Genomic DNA, 17,573 nt, shown 5'->3' with positions numbered 1-17,573 from the left:
CTACTTTGCCGCAAGCAGATTGTGTGTTTAGTGGAAAAAAGATGTGCGCCTTTGCTTAGAGCGGTAAAGATTAGTGACATCATTTATGGTCAGCAAATTGTAATTCGTGTCTTGTTGTGACAGCAAGAACAATACCTTGCGCTATAAGCTGTGGCTACGGAGTTTGTTCTCTTATTTGGATGAAATGGTCCTAATTTCAAAATTTTAAATTATGTGAACCAAGCTCAGAACAAAAATATGCATGTAAGTCTGTTACCGCACCAAGTCCACTACAGCTTTTTTTCTTTTTCTTTCCTGCCCAGCTCTTTCTTGGGCCTTTTCTTCCCCCATCCCCAACCCACAGCAGAAAAGCATTTAGGTGACTGTAAATGCCGGCAAACCTCTCTGTTTTTCCAATAAAGAGCCTTCTCTCTCTCTCTCGAATGGAGGGCCCACGAGAGGAGGTAATCAGAATACCTGGATTAGTCTTCGCAACGTTTATTTTAAATGCATTTCCTCTTGTCCATTTTTCTAAACTAATCAACCTTAGATTTGAATTAGTAACTAATTATTTCATTGATTCTCCAGTTACAAATATATTCGTATCGCCAGCCTATAGTATACATTTTACGAAATGTTTGCAATAGTATTAGTGCAAACATTGAAGAAGAAAGATCCCAAAACACTACCCTGTGGAACTCCTGCAACAAATGACAAAGAATCTGAATCGCAACTACCGAATCTAACAGTCTTATTATGGTTTGAAAATAAGAATGTGTGAATGATCCTGCCATTATCCGAATACCATATCGTTCCCTGTTCTTGTATAAGTAATGTTTGATTAATGTCATCAAAACTTTTCGCGAACTCTACGCACAAACCCTGTTTCAGGTTTCCCTGTTTACATTGCTGATAAATATAGTCCAAGAGGGTACCATCTTGGGCAAGTTGGTGGTGGCATACAAAGGTAGGCTCAGCGCACATTTTGACGAAGGACGCTTGTGGTGTGTGGCTCTGACCGCCATTCGTCAAAATGTGCGCTGTGCGCTGATTTTGTTCTGTGTAATGAGTTCTGTGTAATGATTTTGTTCTGTGTAATATTAGTTCTTTGTAATGAGGGTACATTCCGTACCGAGGACTTTGTGGAAACCATATTGTAAATGTGAAGCAACTGAAACTTCTTTTCAGATTTCCTCAGCCAACCCAAGATTATCTTTTTCTGATCCCTTCGAGAAGACTGGCCGAATCGTCACGGGTCCGTAATTCGACAAGACAGTCCTATCGCCGTTTTCGAAGAGGACGGTAACACGTGCGACTTGTATTTTAAAGGAAAAAATGGGCTGGCTAAATCAAAAACTAAACCTATGCGTTATATATGGCATCAAGAACATATTAACATGTTTTATGACTGTACTTGCATTCCGTCAATATCATGTGCGTCACTGTCGTTCAAACTCAAAACTAATTGTTTCACTTCACTCTCACTCGTCGGATCTAGAAAAAATAGAACTGTCAATAAAGGAAAAAATTCTGAAAGCATAACGCGCGTCATTCTTCTATAAATATTTACAAAGACTTTATTAAAAGTGTCGGATAAGGGTTTTCCTAATATACCCTCGCCGTTAAGATGTATGCTACGTGGAGAAAGCTTAGGAACGTTGTAGTTTAAAAGAGAATTTAACCTTTTCCGCATAACGCCTCAACATCCGGAAACTGAGCTTAACTTACTTTTATGATATTTTCGCCTTGATCTTTTCGGGCTTTTATTTAGACGATTTATTTTAACCTGGAATTCTTCAAACAGGTTTAAGATCTCTTGTTCCGAAAAAAGTGACTAAATAATATGTTCTTTTCTTGTATTCTTGCGTGAAGTTCAGTGTTAATTCAGGGTGTACGAACTTTTGTTTTGCTTCGATTTAACCATAGTAATTAAAAAAAAAGCTGCATGAAGTGGCTTTAGTACGTTAAGAAACTCTTCGCAGGCCTTGTTTTACAGCTGTATCCCATTTTACTTTCGATAGGTAGTTTTATCAATGCGGTGAGCGCGCGCGCGCGCGAGAGAGAGAGAGAGAGAGAGAGAGAGAGAGAGAGAGAGAGAGAGAGAGAGAGAGCAGACACTCCCCCTCTCTAGGCCACGCGGAGAGGGCAGGTGCTCGTGCGCCCCACGGTCTGCACCATCGTTTATAGATACTTTTTCAGTTCCGTATCTCCTCGCCCCGGCCATGGAGAGAAGGCGGCCTGCCGCGACTCTCGCCACCGCGGCGCTGCGGTTGCGAGTTGCGCTAGGGGAGCGAGCGTCGTCTGCTAGCGAGGAGCGTTCCTCACGGCATCTCCGGTTCTCACCGCTCCTTGCTGCGTACTGCAGAAGAAATAACTGTTCTCGGAAGTTGCTCATCAGTTTGTTGCGCCCATTGCAGTTCGCGATTTATTTGAAACGGACGGTATTATGCAAGGAGTACCGTTCAGCCCACGGACTTGAAGCGGTGGCTGAAATATCAAGAGCGACAGCGTTTTAAATGAACGTTCGCGTAGCAGTGGCTGTCGAGCGTGCACAAAAATTCACTTGTCATGCGAATTGCGCAAATTAATTGCATTACGAATAATATTTCCTCACACGACTGTTGGAGCAGCTTCCCGTTTCGGTGGACAAAACATATATAGGTGATACCGTCCCGCACAGCAACGCTTTTCAGGATTGTGTAGGCCCCCGCTTTCATTCCGGCCACGTAAAAAACAATTTGCCGACGCTGCCCCGGTTCTTTTTCTAGTGCTGACGTTCTCCAGTTGTCTGGGAGTCGTATGGCCGCACTGTTCTCGCCTATCTGAGCAATATCAGTGCACTTCAGGGGAACAGGCGCCTCATGGTTGGACAGCTCCTCTTGTAGCTCGATGAGCAAGTGCTCTCCTTTTGTAATCCGCTAGCTCGTGCGTAGACGTTGCCTTTCTCTTTTCCGGAGATCGCCGCCGAGTCTGCTTCCTCAACAAGGTGCTGGGAAGGTTGGCAAAGTTAACGGGAACTGCGCCTTCGATCCTTCAGCGCCCAGTAAGCCCGGTCGGACGAAAGGAAGAAACTTGTACAGACACGCAGCTACTTCGCAACTTTGAGTTCAGCCGACTGGAGCACGCGTATATGCTCTTCTGGAGGAGTGGACTAGGAAGCACCACACAAGGGGCAAACAAATTTCGTTACCTTCTGTAGCTGTTTTCTTCCAAGAATGTACACAATTACCAGATGAGCGCGCCCTCCCATACACGCACAGCAACCGTGCGGAGCGCTTAATTAAGAAAGTGTTTTGCCATCCTGCTGCGCTGGGAAGGAAAGCATAACCAAAACCGCATGTGAGCGCCGGGATGACATCGCGCAAGAAAAGCTCGGTGCGCTTGCACCTAGAGCAGGCAGGAAGAATAATAATCGGCACCTCGTGAAAACGTCGATTTGCCGGAGTGACTTCATTCAAGAAGCCGTCAGCAGAAGCCTGGACCGAGGCCTCTGAATCTCGCAGCGCTCCCTACAACTCCTCCTCACTTTCTACCTGCGAATAAAATATTATCTCTCTCTCTCTCTCTCTCTCTCTCTCTCTCTCTCTCTCTCTCTCTCTCTCTCTCTCTCTCTCTGCCGGAGCGCACGTGTAACGCCGTGCAAACGCAGCGCGCGCGCGCGAGAAAAAAAAAAAAAAAAGCGGCAGAATATAACACAGCCCTCAGTAAAAAAAAAAAAAAAAAAAAAAAACTACGTGATATAATACGTTACGTAGGGTTAGTGGTCAAGTGACATTTTTCGCTCTTGGATCCCTTCGCCATCGTGCAAATGCGTGACCTCTCGTAGCGTTCCGCCCCGGCATCTCGGGCTGTGACCAGCTCTGCCTGCGTACTCCAAAAGAAATAACTATTCTAGGAAGTCGCTCAACATATTGTTGCCGCGCTATTCCAGTTCGCAATTTATTTCAAACGGGCTGTATTATGCAAGGAGTAATGTAAGTACGCCCAGTTATTTTTAGCGGGGGCTAAAATATCAATAACGACAGCGTTTTAAATGAATTTTCGCGTAGCAGTGGCTCTCAAGTGGGCACGCGAATACGCTTGTCATTGGCCAGGCGCGCAAAATAATTGCAACACGAATATTTCCTCAGAGCCATAAGCAGCAACTGCATACTTTCTTTATGATAGACATCCACGTATCCTTTATATTGTAGGTTTTAGGTTTTGTAGGTTCTCTGGTTATATTATGTTAGCATTGAGAATTTTGGTGTTTTTGTTCATTAGTATGTTTTGTTTTAATAATAGTTTTTCCAGCATGAGGAGCTAGATTCCATTCACCTCCTACTTACTTAAGTACAACTGTATACAGTTGTACATTTTGTAAAGGGCATAAGCATGTGCCACATGCAGGATTCATGTGCCCAGCCATCACAAAGCATCACTGCTTAAGTGGGCTAGAAAATCTCGTACAGCCGGCTGCGAATTAAGCAGGTCGGCATTGCGCCAAGCCCAGCACATGAAAGAAAGAACAGCGCGCTGACGCAGTCACGAAATGCTTTCGCCCGTGGCCGCACTGTTCAATAGCACTCCAAACCCAATGCATTGAAAAGACAAGGTTCTCGCGCAAGCGTGAATACAAACACAAGCGAAAAGAAGAAACTTGTACAGCAGACACGCAACTACACTGCGACCGCCACTTTGAGGCCAGAGGACCGGCCGCGCAAGCCTTCAACGCTGCCTCCGGAGCCGCCGCCGCCGCCAGCCGCCGCAGCCGCCGACACAGCGCAACTCGCGACCGGGGCGCCCTCTCAGCGCCTAGGGTAAACTCGCGCCCGCTTTGGAAGGCGCAGTTCCGAAACTGAAAAAGTATCTATAAACGTTGGTCTGCACGGCTGGCAGGCGCCACCCGGAGCGGTCGTACCCGCCCCGGCTCCCGCCGGGGCCGCCGCTTCCGCTTTACTAGCTTTACACGCTGACTGTGCACAGCGCCCTCTCTCCTTTCATTGAATAGGAGTCGCAGCCACGCGTGGCGGGTGGCATACACCGAACCAGCTTTTCCCAGACCGTCCCATACTAACGCCACCAACCACCACGTAAATCACCATGGCTTTCTTAGAAAGTACTAATCGCGAACATATAACTTTTAAGGCATGAAAAACTTTCTTGCAGTGGCTGGACGCAAATTTGTCCAAAGTGTTGCAGTGAAACAACCGATTTACCTTTTGAGCCACCAATGTAGGAGCGCCACCTTTTGGGAAGTTACAAACCACATGACATATTTTACCTCACTTTTTGGCTATCGCGCTGCGTCGCGGCTACTGCAGCGGATACGTTATGTATATGGTAGTCTCTTGCGCGCGGTTACCGCTGCTTGGTGTTGTTCGTTCCACAAAGTTGTGGTAAATAGGTGGCCGAGTGGTCCGTGACATGCTACGCAGTTGTTTACGTTCTCGGACATGCGATGCGGACGTTTGTCCTGACCGGACTGCTGGACACGGCCGGATGCTGGTGAGCGGTGCGACCGCCTCCCGCGATAGTTTCTCCCCGGAGTAGTGCCGCCGATGGAGTGCACGCACGAGGAATGCAAGCGCGGCTGCCGCGCTCTGAGCAGCAAGCACCGCGATCGACGCCTTGGACTGCCAGGTGAGCGGACAGCCGTTGCGGCCTCTGCGGATGCGTTTTCAGCCCGCAGGGGCGTCGCGCGTCGACCCGGTGGGCGGCACGCAGCGGACGGTGTCAAGGGATGGATGCCCAAGATGGGAGCAGCTGTTTTTTGCGGGCCGGCGGAGGCGTCGGTGCCATGCAGTGAAACCCACCGCCGCACGCGTACAGTGTTCGAGAATGCGAGTCGCGTGGAAGCTGTGTGTCGCGCATTGCCGCTGCTCGAAACGCGTGTTTCCTTCAGTTCCTACGGCTGTTGTCGCCCCCCTGCCCTCCTCCGCAGCCCGTTACGAGCGCCGTGTGTGTTGCGGAACGGGCGTGCGTATTTTCTTACGGCGCGCAGCCAAGTGAAAGCCCCGGGGTAAATGCGGATCGTTCATGCATGAGCGACTCCGTTGAGCAGGCAGTCGCGAAGTCTCTTCAGCCTAAAGTAACGCAAGTGCAATTCCGGGCTGGCCTCTCTTGCTTTGGCCGACACCGATCTCGATTAATTTTCCGTCCCACGCTCAATGGGCCGCGACGGGCATTGCGGCAGCCTGGCTCGCTCACCGGTTTGATCAAGCGTTTTGAAAGCGTCTTTTTTTTTTTCTTCGAGGATATATCGTGCATTCTGCAGTAAAATCAGCGAACAATCTCGCCCTCATACGCCATCTCCACAACGTTGGTTCCGATGCTCCACACCAGCAATTGTCAAATTGTACGCACTCGGGTATTTCTCCTTAGTTTTTGCCTCATCAAGAACTGCTCGCATCTGTCCTGCCAGCCGACACTGAGTGTTCAAATGTTTCCGAGGTATCATTCTAACCAGAGTATCCCCGAGTATCAGAGTATCCCTTCAGAGTATCCCCGAAGTCATAGCTGCGAATCCTAAAAGGAGCAAATCACAAAGTACGCTTTGGCGCATTCGAAAAATCCCAATAAAAGTGTGGCGACTCTCCGGCCACTTTCTCGCGTTTACAATGTCAACGGCCCAAACTTTTTCCTCTGTTATTTTTCGATTGAAAAGTACAGCCAAGGCGGACATTGCAGGAGAAAAAAATCTTCAGCTACGGAATTCTGGCGGAAGCGGTGAATTTCCGACTACCACGAGGTTGCAAATTTGTGCCGACGCACTTGAGCGCCCTCCACTGCGTCCCACTCCCCCTTTTGTCACACAGACAGCGAGTTTTTTGCTAGCGCAGTAGACTTTAGGGAGGTTCCCGGCACCATGCGTGGTCAGTGTGGTGCGATGCGGGTAAGGAAATTCTAAGGAAATTCGTCCTGTCAGTGGAAGCAGCTGCGACTCAACAGCGTTGTACACAGAGGCAGAAGCTGTCAGAGGCCACTGACAGAGGCTCACGAAGATAAACACGCTTCTGCGATTGTAATGACCAATCTTCCTCTGTTCGATCGCATGCCCTGAACGCCGGCATAGGATTAAAACATGGGGCTCCTCGATTATCTGCCCGGAACATTTGCGGACTGCCAATAGGCGATATTCTCGTGTTTTTCCGTTTTTTGTCCGTTTCAAAAGTGTCCGTTTGGAGCAAGCCCTGATTGGCTAAAAGCGAACACCAGGATGTGACGCCGTACAAGCACGGTGGAGCTATGAGCCGCGGCTTCTCGGAACAGACGATTTTTCGTCGCCTTGTTGGTTCGCTGGCAGAACGATAAACACATAAAAGATAGTTAAAAAAAAAGGTTTAGTCGTTTAAAATGTGTTTACAAGAACAGTTTCGCAAAGGGAAGCACGTCAGAATAAAAGGGATGCAAAACGGACGTTCTCAAAACGGAGAGAGAGAGAGAGAAGAAACATTTATTAGAGCAGACGGTGGTGGTTGAGCCGTCACTCGGTGGGGTGGGTTCACCTCAGTCCAGGTACCCTTGGGCCTTGGCTGACAAACACGAGAATACCGCCCCAGGACGTCGTCTGGCGAGCGCGATATTCCAATGTATTCATATGTGAAACCTGCAACCCGAAGGCTGCCCGCGGACTGTACAGGATGACTTGTACTGGCTACTCTGCCCTTGGAACCTCGGCCATTAATGGCGTCGCGGCGGACATGACGTATACGAACGTTTTAGTGCTTGTCAATACCCGTGAACTTTTTCGAGTGAAAGCAGCGCCATTCGGCGACGGAATGGAGTTAAATGAGGTATCAAATGCAAATTCATCTAGGCCTTCCTGGAAAATGTTACACGCTTTCAGTGTCGGTCCCACTTCATCTCAGCCGTGTCGATTGGACTATAAGAAAGCCCATCCCCGAATACCAACCTGGTGGCCGTTCCAACCCTGTCAACTACCGCCCCACTGCATTCACGGGAATCGCCACGCTCTGCTTTCAGTGCGGGACACCCGAGCAACGACGCACCCGCGAACGATCTGCAATCGAGATAAAGTCGAGATCTACAACCAACTCGCCGTAATCCCATCTTTGATGGCGGGCATTGCTTGAGAACTCTTAGAGAAGACAGTCTACTCATGGTTTCACATAACCTGTGTACTAAGTCCTGACTTTTTCGCAATAATCATGGGTATCTAGCCGAGCTCAACCCGACTTTTAAGGAGCTTTCTTGGGATACGCGAATGCAGAAATTCTGGTATGCACGTATGTCTGTCTGTCAGACCATTTAAAAAAGTAATCTTGCAGGCGACGCACTACAAAACAGGCATTGTGGGCTAGGGACGGACAAATTCTCAAAAATTCTGCCACCTTCGCGGTTGACTTTTCTTAGGTCTGGGTTTTTGTGATAGAGGCAAAAAGCGAAAACGCCCGTCTGTTCGAGATTTCGGCGCACGTTAAAGATCCACAGGCAGTCATACTGGAGCCCTGGAGCCCTCCGCTACGGCTCGCTTCATCGCCTGTGTAGCGTCGGCGCGTTAAATCCCACAATCAATCAAATTTAAGAGAAAGATCGATTTAACCATCTAGATTGAGCCGGGAATTCTCTTTGCTCGCCAGTAATATAGGTAATGACCGGTACAATCGGCATTGATTGGCACGACCGCGACTCTATATGCGAGCAGTCGCAGGCACCACTGCGAGCGACGCAAAGCTGGCAAGTTTGGTGATTAAACTTAGCCCCACCTGGCGGAGCCGGCCGTCCCTACACGGCCGTTTTTTGGCACGCTGGCGCCCATTGTCGCTGGCAGCGATGGCCAGATCGGTATCTCATAAGCTGGTCGTGGTACAAACCGACGCAATGGAACGTTGTCCGGTACAGTGGATCTCCCGTACCGGGTGCGCCTGTACCTAATTTTATTCTGGCGTGTGACCAGCTGATCCAGGCCGCGCCCAAATGGGATCGAGGAACCTCCCACGTCTCCCGCGTTGGTGCATCGATTCCAAGCCCTGCATCCCCCGCCAGGACAGAGGGCGTTTCCGGCAGCCCAGGATTCGAACCTGGTGCCTCCCGCTTACTAGACGAATGTTTTACCACTCGGCCGTAGCGCTTTTTTTAAGAGTCCGGCGTTCGTGCGGTGGTTTTCTCCTATGTTCCGTTCTGAGCGCTAGTACACAGTATGTGCCACCGAAGTCAGCTCATTCCATGAGACGCCCGGTGATCTTCCTCTTTGTTGATCGTATAATGCCCGATTCCTATACCCCCCGGCCAAACGTTCAAACAATTTCTCAATAAGAATTATATGTAGTGAAAACCGTTCCAAACCACTGAAACCATAAGGCGTGGCCGACAGATCAGACATGTTCACTTTATGCAGTGTTTGCGACAAGGTGTCAGTCAGTACATAACCGAAAGAGGCAGTGTTGTTTTCGAAAAAGAGCGGGTATGCTGTGTGCTGGAGAATTGAATTGAATTGAATTGCGAAAATCGGCAGTGCATTAAAGAGACACCGAAGTGAATTTTCCGAACTTCTGTTTTCACTTGAATTGCATAGACTGGCTCAAATGAGCACAATTTTCATCGTTTATCCGGTCGATAAAGCAGCATATAAGTTGTAAAGCTTGGAAGAAGAAATACTACAATGCGACATTTGCGGGGGCCCGCAGCAGCAGTGACGCGCATACGAGATGCAATGCTGATTGGACCGTGTCCAAGGCGGTGTCCAAACAACATCCCTGGCACCTGACGCTATTAGACAGTTTTAGTTTCACGCACGTAAGAGTTTTCACGCATGTGGAGAACGCAAAAGGTCGCCGTGAGTCTCACCGACGTACGTGAGATTCGAATTGTTACGTTGCGGTCTTGCGTTGCATCCGTCTTCATAACATGGCGGCGCCCTGCCCTCCCGCTTCGCAGCGACAACAGCTTCGTCGCTAATGCTTATGCGAAACCGCCTTCTAATTTATTGATTTCGCCTTCAGTTTGCCCACTATTACCCTCAACCAAAGTTTCAATCGAAAAACTGCCTTTGTTTTTCAAATAGAAGGGCGATTTTTCAGCTGTTGAGCCTGACGAAGAAGCGGTCGTCAAAGCAACGGGCTCGCAAGAACACGAGCAGCTGCAGCCATGTCTCTGCCTGTTGGTAGATGGCGCTGGGAATAACGCACGGCTATGGGCGGAGAGCGAGTGCATCGAGGCGGCCTACGTGCGCGGTGCGTCGCGTACGTGTAACTACAAGAGCCTCAAACTATAGATGCGCGTGGGCTACGTATACTTTTTCCGTTTGCGTACGTGAACTCTGTACGCACGTAAACTAAAACTGCCAATCGTTGGCTGGGCGTTCTCGATATCTCAGTAGTCGGCATACCGTGTTACCTTGTTGTCGGCTGTAAAATGCGTCAGGTAAGCCTGTCAGCACGGCTTGGATATCGCAACGATCACTAGCCGAGGCGTACGCAGTAGATTAACGGCCCGTGCGTCAGCGGAGACGCTCAAATGCAATGCGCTTTTCCCCACCTTTGAAGCTTGCCTGGATCGTGCCTGTGTCGTAAGAGGCACGTTCGCACCAGTCCAAGGGTCGGCTGATTCTGGACTGTGCCCGCAAGCAGTCGGCGCTTATGGCAACACGACATCATCGAGAAGTCGCCAGCGCATCAGTTTCAGACTGCACACGTTCTGCAAATTCCCTCGTGGAGCAATAAACGTTACACAGAGCAAAAATGGTCTATTAAGTATAGGAAACATTGCCCAAGAACAAATAAATCAACTTAAAAAAGAAATATGCGCTATAGGGGATTGGAACTCGCGAATTGCAAAACAGTAGACCCCGGCCACTCGGCCATAAACAAGCGCTGTCAGGAGCGGAAATATAGAGTACATAATCAGCCCGTTTACATTTTTATTCAGCTTTAGCATTCCAAGCAGTTTAGATGACTGTTTATTGAATAACGCTCGTGCAGTAGGCGTCTCCTATATTCCCACAAATATCTCGTATCTAGTGACAGCGCATTTCTTTGACAGAAAAGCGATGAAATGTGTCGTCGTGCTGCTGACCGCCGTGCTAATTCACACAGCGCAGAAAGTGCTCTCTGCACCTTGGTTTTCCGCTGTACAATAAAAGTTTTGGTTGATTTTAATTCGTCAGTACCTGTATTAACTTCACCGACTCTTCTCCCGCCTTTAATTGGCTGTAGCTTTTTCTATTAGCGTACCAGTCAGCGGAGCGGCACATTTGCGCTCGCGTGGAGGTACAGTGTACAATCTAACCTACTAAAGGCACATTCTTCCAGGGGAAAATCGTGCCATGGCTTAGTTTCAACTGAGCGAACAAATTGCGACGACCCGCCGGCGGCCGGCCGACTAAACGCTTGGCTGGCTTATTCCGTCGGAGGGTCGGCGCGCCTTGCAGTGGCGCAGTCAAGCCAAACCATCCCGATTGAGCGTCGAACGAAACGTCAAAGGAAATCGGCAAGGAGGATGCAGAGAGGAGGACAGCATTTTCGGACTGATTTTACGGCTGAATAAAGTAGCATAAACGCAGCGAGAGGGGTCGAAAGATGGCCTAGAGACTCCAAGTAGTCCCGCAAAAACCCCGGTTTACAGAATGCCGCCGTGAGTTCGCATAAACACTGCCGTTTACCAGACACGAAGCAATGCCTGTTATCTGATCTCTTTTGACTCTGCGCATTAGGTTTCGCTAAAGTTACCAGATTCCTCGGACACCAAAGTGGGACGGGAGGTTGGGGGTGTGTAAGAAAGAACGTGACATATAGCTTAAATGACAAATTGCACTTTGTAGTACTACATCTGCACCATGCGGCCATTTTGGTGATGAAGGGGTTATCAGCGTACAAAGACGACGACACACAAAAAGAGAAGACAGGACAAGCGCTTGACTTGTCTTCTGTTCCTTGTGTGTCCTCGTCTTTTTGCGCTGTTAACCCCTTCATGATGCCCTGCCAACTAGCCCACCAAGCCCTCCTCGTGGCCTTCCTGGTCTTCCGGGTCTTTTCCTGGACAGTAACTGATACTTTTTGCTTGAATGAATTGCCCTCATCAGTTTTCATTTGTGTCTGTAGTGCCGACCTCACGTCATTAGCATTGCTTTTAGTGGGGTTAAATGAAGCTGCCTCTTCTCTGTAATCCACATCTTGTTCATCTGGGAAATCAGCCTTTCACTGGTGCGTTTTTGCCTGTCGTGCACATGGCGTACTGAACAATTGTCTTGATATTGTGGAAGCGCACGTCATTTGATCCAAAGTGCTGAAGCACGTCCACCCTCCCTTCCTCCGAAGTAGAACGGTGAGCGGAATGGCTAGTTGGTACACTGTAACTTGAAGAAAACACACAACACAACACAACACAACTTGCTGGGTCCCGTTGTCTTCGCTGTGCTCTTGAAGTTCCTCAAACGGTTTCTTTTGGCTCTCCCATTTCTCCAGCTTTTCATTCGTGACCAAGGGCTTCATGCAAGTCTTCCATACTTTCGGCCAAAGGCAGGACAAAACACTTCGTCTCGAACAGGCTGCCGGGACAGCGGCACCGCCGCCGCAATGCCAGGACATGTCCCGTCTAAATAAGGACGTCTGGTCACTTTGGAATTTACCTGTGAACGGTAATAACGCGGCGTGCCCGCCGGGGCCGAAGGTCGATCACTCCGCATTTTGTAAACCTCCAGATATAGTACAAGAACTGCGTTCCTCGTCCTGAGTAGGTTCAAGTGCATGGTATAACGCTTGATATAGTAGATAAATAGACCGTAATTGGCAGGGGACTTTCACAGCGGCCTGTAGAGAGACTAGGGAGGCACCATAATGCTGTGCAATGGTGTTATATCGCATTTCTGGCTGCTCCAAGCCTTCTACAAGAGGCCTTTTGCCTGGTCCCGGGACTGCTCCCAGACCCATGTACCCTGTTCCACCCCTGGTTTTCCGCCCTCTCGTCCGACTTGGCTCCAGGACGCCCGAAGGCATCGTTGCGGGTCCAGGCATCATCAACGTATCATCGTCATCCGTGGGGGCAAGTAAATCGTGACTACATTTTCATCGCATTGCTCATCCGCATCCAGTCCTCAGACATAATGAAAAATTGCGCTAACAGGACGGGACTGAGGGAAGGAAACACAAAACAGCCTTCCCTCAGTCCCGTCCTGTTAGCGCAATTTTTCATTATGTCAAGAGACCAACTAGCCCCCCAGATAGCTTTGACCAGTCCTCAGCTTGCCTTTATTCCTTCCTTCCTTCCATCCTTCCTTCCCAATTAGAAGACGGCCTCCAAAACTGTATTTGTGGTAGCATATCGGCTACAGCGCTCACAATGCTTCAAAATCCCCCTACCCAACCACCGGTATCATCTGGGTTCTGGCCCACCCTGGGGTGAGAGGCAACGAGGTGGCCATCAGAGCAGTAGGGGAACTTACTAGCCCTGCTTGGCTCACCGTAGCTACCAGCCACGGTGTACGGTCGACACACGAACGACTGCTGTCCTAGCAAAAAGTCATCAAGCATTACCGTCTCTCCCGACTCCGCTATCCCTCTGCGCACGCACCACTGGCTGACTGGCTGCGCTTAGGTGAGCTCATATGACCAGGCCAGTTTCCTGGCCTTTCGTCCCCTCGTCCCCGAGTTCCAGCCCTCTCGGTTCTCTTTCCCCAACCGTCCCCTGTGTGACTGACTGCCTTGACACGTTCACTCGATCCCTGCGGGCCTGCTCCCATCTTCACCATGATGCAGTGGCAGCTCGCGACCGGGGCTTCAACTACTTCCCTCTAGATGACCGAGCCGTCATGGTCGCCGCCATTCTTCGGCCGGCGGCCGCTATACGCCGTCCTAATCCGACTTGCTTCGAAATAGAGGGATTTTCTCTCTCTCTCTCTCTTCCTCTCCTCTCTTCTATTTCGATATGCCTCAGGCTTTTTCCGAAAAGGTTTTCGTGCGCGGGAGTTCCGGCGACCCTCTCAATTATGCATGCACTTTTTCTAGTTTCTGAATGATGCAATGGACTAAGAAAAAAACCACTGCTTTTCTTTCTTTCTGAGTGCACAAAAAAGCAGTGAAAGGATTACGTAGTGGTCCGCGCCTGTTCAAACAGCTCCAGTGGGCGACGGACGAAGAAAGAGGAAGTAACCGGAACACGCCGTACTTTGTCTCCGCCCGCTCTTTTTGTGCAGCCCAGAAGTGAGAGGAGAAGACAACGAAGGCCCACGTTGTGGATGCCTCGGTTTGGAGTGGCAGAGTTAGCCGACGGTTCATAGAAGTGCGGTTTTTCTCTCTCTCTCTCATTGTAGGTGAAATGCGTGCATACAGCTGTTAGCATACGGAATACGCTGAATGACAAGAGCTGCCCCTGCGCCACATCACTGCAACCATCTCCGCACGTGCACAAGGAGGGCGTTACTGCGAGTATTTTCTGAAGCACACTGCAGAAGCATCCGCAAATGTAAACCAAGCATACTTAATGCTCTTGCGAGCGTAAATTTGTGGTGTCGGATAGGTCTCCGCAGTAACTGTTAATAAAATCGCAAAAATTGGAGTTTCCAGATAAAACCCCGTGCGAGATCTGCGGGTGTAAAAACTACCTGGCCTAAAAGCTTTAAGTGAGCAGTGCCTATATAGGCGTCCCTACGACGCACCAGTTTCCTTGAAACACCTGGGAAGGGACAGCGAGGAAGTCGTGAGTCGTACCTGCGACAGTACGCTGTGATACTAGTACGGATTCTTGGGCAAGTTGGTGTGGCGATCTTGATGAATTCATAGCGCAAAAAGGACGAGGACAGAGAGAGAACACACAACACAGCGCTAACACATAACACAGCGCATAGCGCTGTGTTGTGTGTTCTCTCTCTGTCCTCGTCCTTTTTGCGCTATGAATTCATCAAGAACGCTGTGATACTCCGTTTCAGTTTCAGTTTATTATTTGTAACAAAATATACAATGTGTGAAAAACACTACACACAAAGAGGTCCCGGAGTTTAGCACTTTAATGAGACCCCTTGTAAATTAATGAGTAGAAAAAGAAAAATTCTGAGCAGTAGGGAAAGTATGAACAGCGTGTTATTCAAGGAACGCAATGGAGTTATAGAAAGGAAGTCATACAAAAAGTAACAGAAAAAGTAGCAGTCAGCAAAACATTGCGTACAATAGTCAGCGGTGAAGTCACATATTTAAATCACATTAATGCTACAAAACACTGTCAATAAGGTGTGAAAACATGATACAGAACATTATACGTACACCATTGTAAATTAATGTCTAGAACATTAACACTTCAAAATCTACAGACAGGAAGTTCAATGGCGTACGATTGTTCAGATACGTATGACCGCAGTAATGTTTCGAAAGCTGGAAGTGCTAGCGCAGTTTTTACAGTGAGGGGCAAAGTGTTCAAAAATTTTGTGGTAGTGAATTGCACAGTCTGTAAGCAGTAATTTGTGTGCACTTTCGGTAGGAAGAAGTTATTCCGCCGTGAACACCGCGTGACGGTTGGGTTATTTAAATGGTCGATACCAATCACATTTTTAGCGACTACCGGGAGTCCTAATTAATGACCACTGAATTGTATTTGATGAGTTCATCTATGCGTAAAAGAATGAGTTGCAAGAAGACGTGTGTAGCATGATGATTCGGGGAATTTGATTTTGTATATGCTGCAGAGGAGTTACATGAAAGGGGTATGTTAATACCCAAGACACCATACTGTAATTAAGTAGACTGTGGATGAAGGCGTAGTATAGCGTGATGAGAGTTTTTGTCGGAAAGTAATGGCGGACTTATATTAGGACCGTGATACTACAGGCGGTATTGCGGTCTTGTTTTTAGCGAGTTAATGCAAATTGCGAATCAGAGGAAAGGGCCTAATTCAATACCTAAAAAGCTGCAGTGTTGTGATGGGTAGATGGCATGTGTGTCAACGTAAACCGGATAGATGTTACACCGTACTCTGTTAGTAGAGGTGAATACCTTATAATGCGTTTTTTTGTGGATTAATGCCCTTTTTTTGGCACCGGTCGGTGCCGTTGTGAGGTCGCCATTGAGCTGTGAGGTTAGTAAATCTAGGTTTACATCAGAAGCGAGAACAGTGGTGTCGTCGGCATATAAGAGGAAATTAGTGATGTATGATAAGCAGGTGGGAAGATCGTCGATGTAAATAAAAAAAATAAAATTGGCCCTACAAAGGATCCTTGTGGAACACCAATGTTCCACGAGGATCTTGTATGTTGTGTGTGATAGCACTCCCGATATACTAATTGTACGTTCCAATATTTGGGGTCGGTAAAGTGGAGCCGGTCGATCCGGAGTCTAACCGGGATGAATACGGGCAGCGTGCCGGGCAGTATTTCATTTCCAGTGACGTGGAAAATACGAAAAGCTAGCGCTGCGGCCCTGCTGCGTATACGTCTTCGGAATCTTCTGTCAGCCTGTCGAGCCGTCAGAGGTCACAATTGAAAATGTTGAAATACTCGATCGGGAAGCATTTTTCGCCGACTCCGCCTCAGGCCGTCGCTCGCAAGTTTCAAATTTCATTCACGGTTGCGGCGTGCCCGGGACGAGGAAAGAGAATTTTCTGGCCAGCCTCAACAGGCTTGCAAACGCATGTGGCATCGGCCAATTCAGAGACACAGTGCTGCCCGACCGGTGGCATCAAAGGCGAGACTGTGCAACGAATATGCTGGTAGAACACGGCTTGACGCGTGACCAAGCTGGGAAAACCGTGGTTGCTATGCGGCCTCCTTGCTACAATTTTTATGATGCTGTCGGCTACCCATCCACTTGGGCGCGTCGAATGTGCCTGTTACGCGTGCAGTTTGTTGGCCGGAGGCACGGAAACAAAGGTCCGGAGCTGTGGAGCCCGCCGTGTGGCAAACCAGTGGCGCCGCGTGGATTCTGTTCACCAACTGCGAAATGAGAGGCTGCAGGTGCGCGCTGGTTACGGAATCGACCATACCTGCAGCACACGGAATACCTTGAAGCTCGCCATTCCTTGGAGTCGACGCCTCCCTTTGACGAGGAAGTTGGAACCATACCCGGTGCGCGTTTCGGTGAATAACATTCCACTACTCATGACTACATGCCGGGACATTAAAAAAATAGCGTAGTAGGCGCCACAGTCAGAACAACGTTTAAAACAATTACGCCTCTTCAGAACAGTCAGGCGTCTCGTTCTGTATGACCCTCTCAACAGTCCTGGCCTCAAGGCGGGGACTGTTGAAAGGGTCAAATGAACCTTTCAGCCCCTAGTCTTTTTTTTTTCATTTAATGCCGGTCTTCGACACAAGCCCCTAGTCCATCTGCTGTAAAAAGATCGTGACTGCCCAGTTTCCTCGCGCTCTGCTGAAGCTACACTACGTTGCTTCAAGATGCTGGTTAATCGTGTTCTCCCTGGTTTAATTGTGTCTGACAATGAACCCGCATTTTGTGGACGAGAAGGAAATAACTTTATTTGGTCCGAAAGGGACGCCTATATGGGCCTGTGGCGCCGTAGACGACGGCCAAGATGCCTTGGCTTCTGGCGGCGTCTTCGGCCCTTTGGACGGCCCACTGCTGCAATTCAGTTTTCGCTGTGTAGCGCGAGTGCGGTCTCCCATTGCTCCTTAATACTGATAATAAATGTTCTTTCTGAATTTACGAAGTATT

At 48.9% G+C, this 17,573-nt stretch overlaps 1 protein-coding gene across 2 annotated transcripts in view; it reads left to right on the top strand.

Moving 5' to 3' along the window:
* Positions 1-5,314: 5,314 nt before the first annotated feature.
* Positions 5,315-17,573, top strand: part of LOC144168706 (glycoprotein-N-acetylgalactosamine 3-beta-galactosyltransferase 1-like) — a 119,879-nt gene continuing 107,620 nt past the window's right edge. Inside the window, exon 1 of one of the 2 annotated variants that reach the window (XM_077697642.1) lies at positions 5,315-5,601. In XM_077697642.1, the coding sequence (XP_077553768.1) occupies positions 5,540-5,601 (62 nt within the window). In that variant the 5' untranslated portion in view covers positions 5,315-5,539. The remainder of the gene's footprint in view (positions 5,602-17,573) is intronic. The other variant, XM_077697647.1, reaches the window with a different exon arrangement.

Source organism: Haemaphysalis longicornis, unplaced genomic scaffold, assembly GCF_048455015.1.
Source record: "Haemaphysalis longicornis isolate Haplotype H1 unplaced genomic scaffold, Haemaphysalis longicornis Haplotype H1 scaffold_2, whole genome shotgun sequence".
Taxonomy (NCBI): Eukaryota; Metazoa; Arthropoda; class Arachnida; order Ixodida; family Ixodidae; genus Haemaphysalis; species Haemaphysalis longicornis.
The sequence above is the reverse complement of the archived record's forward strand: the minus strand, read 5'-3'. Positions and strand labels throughout refer to the sequence as shown.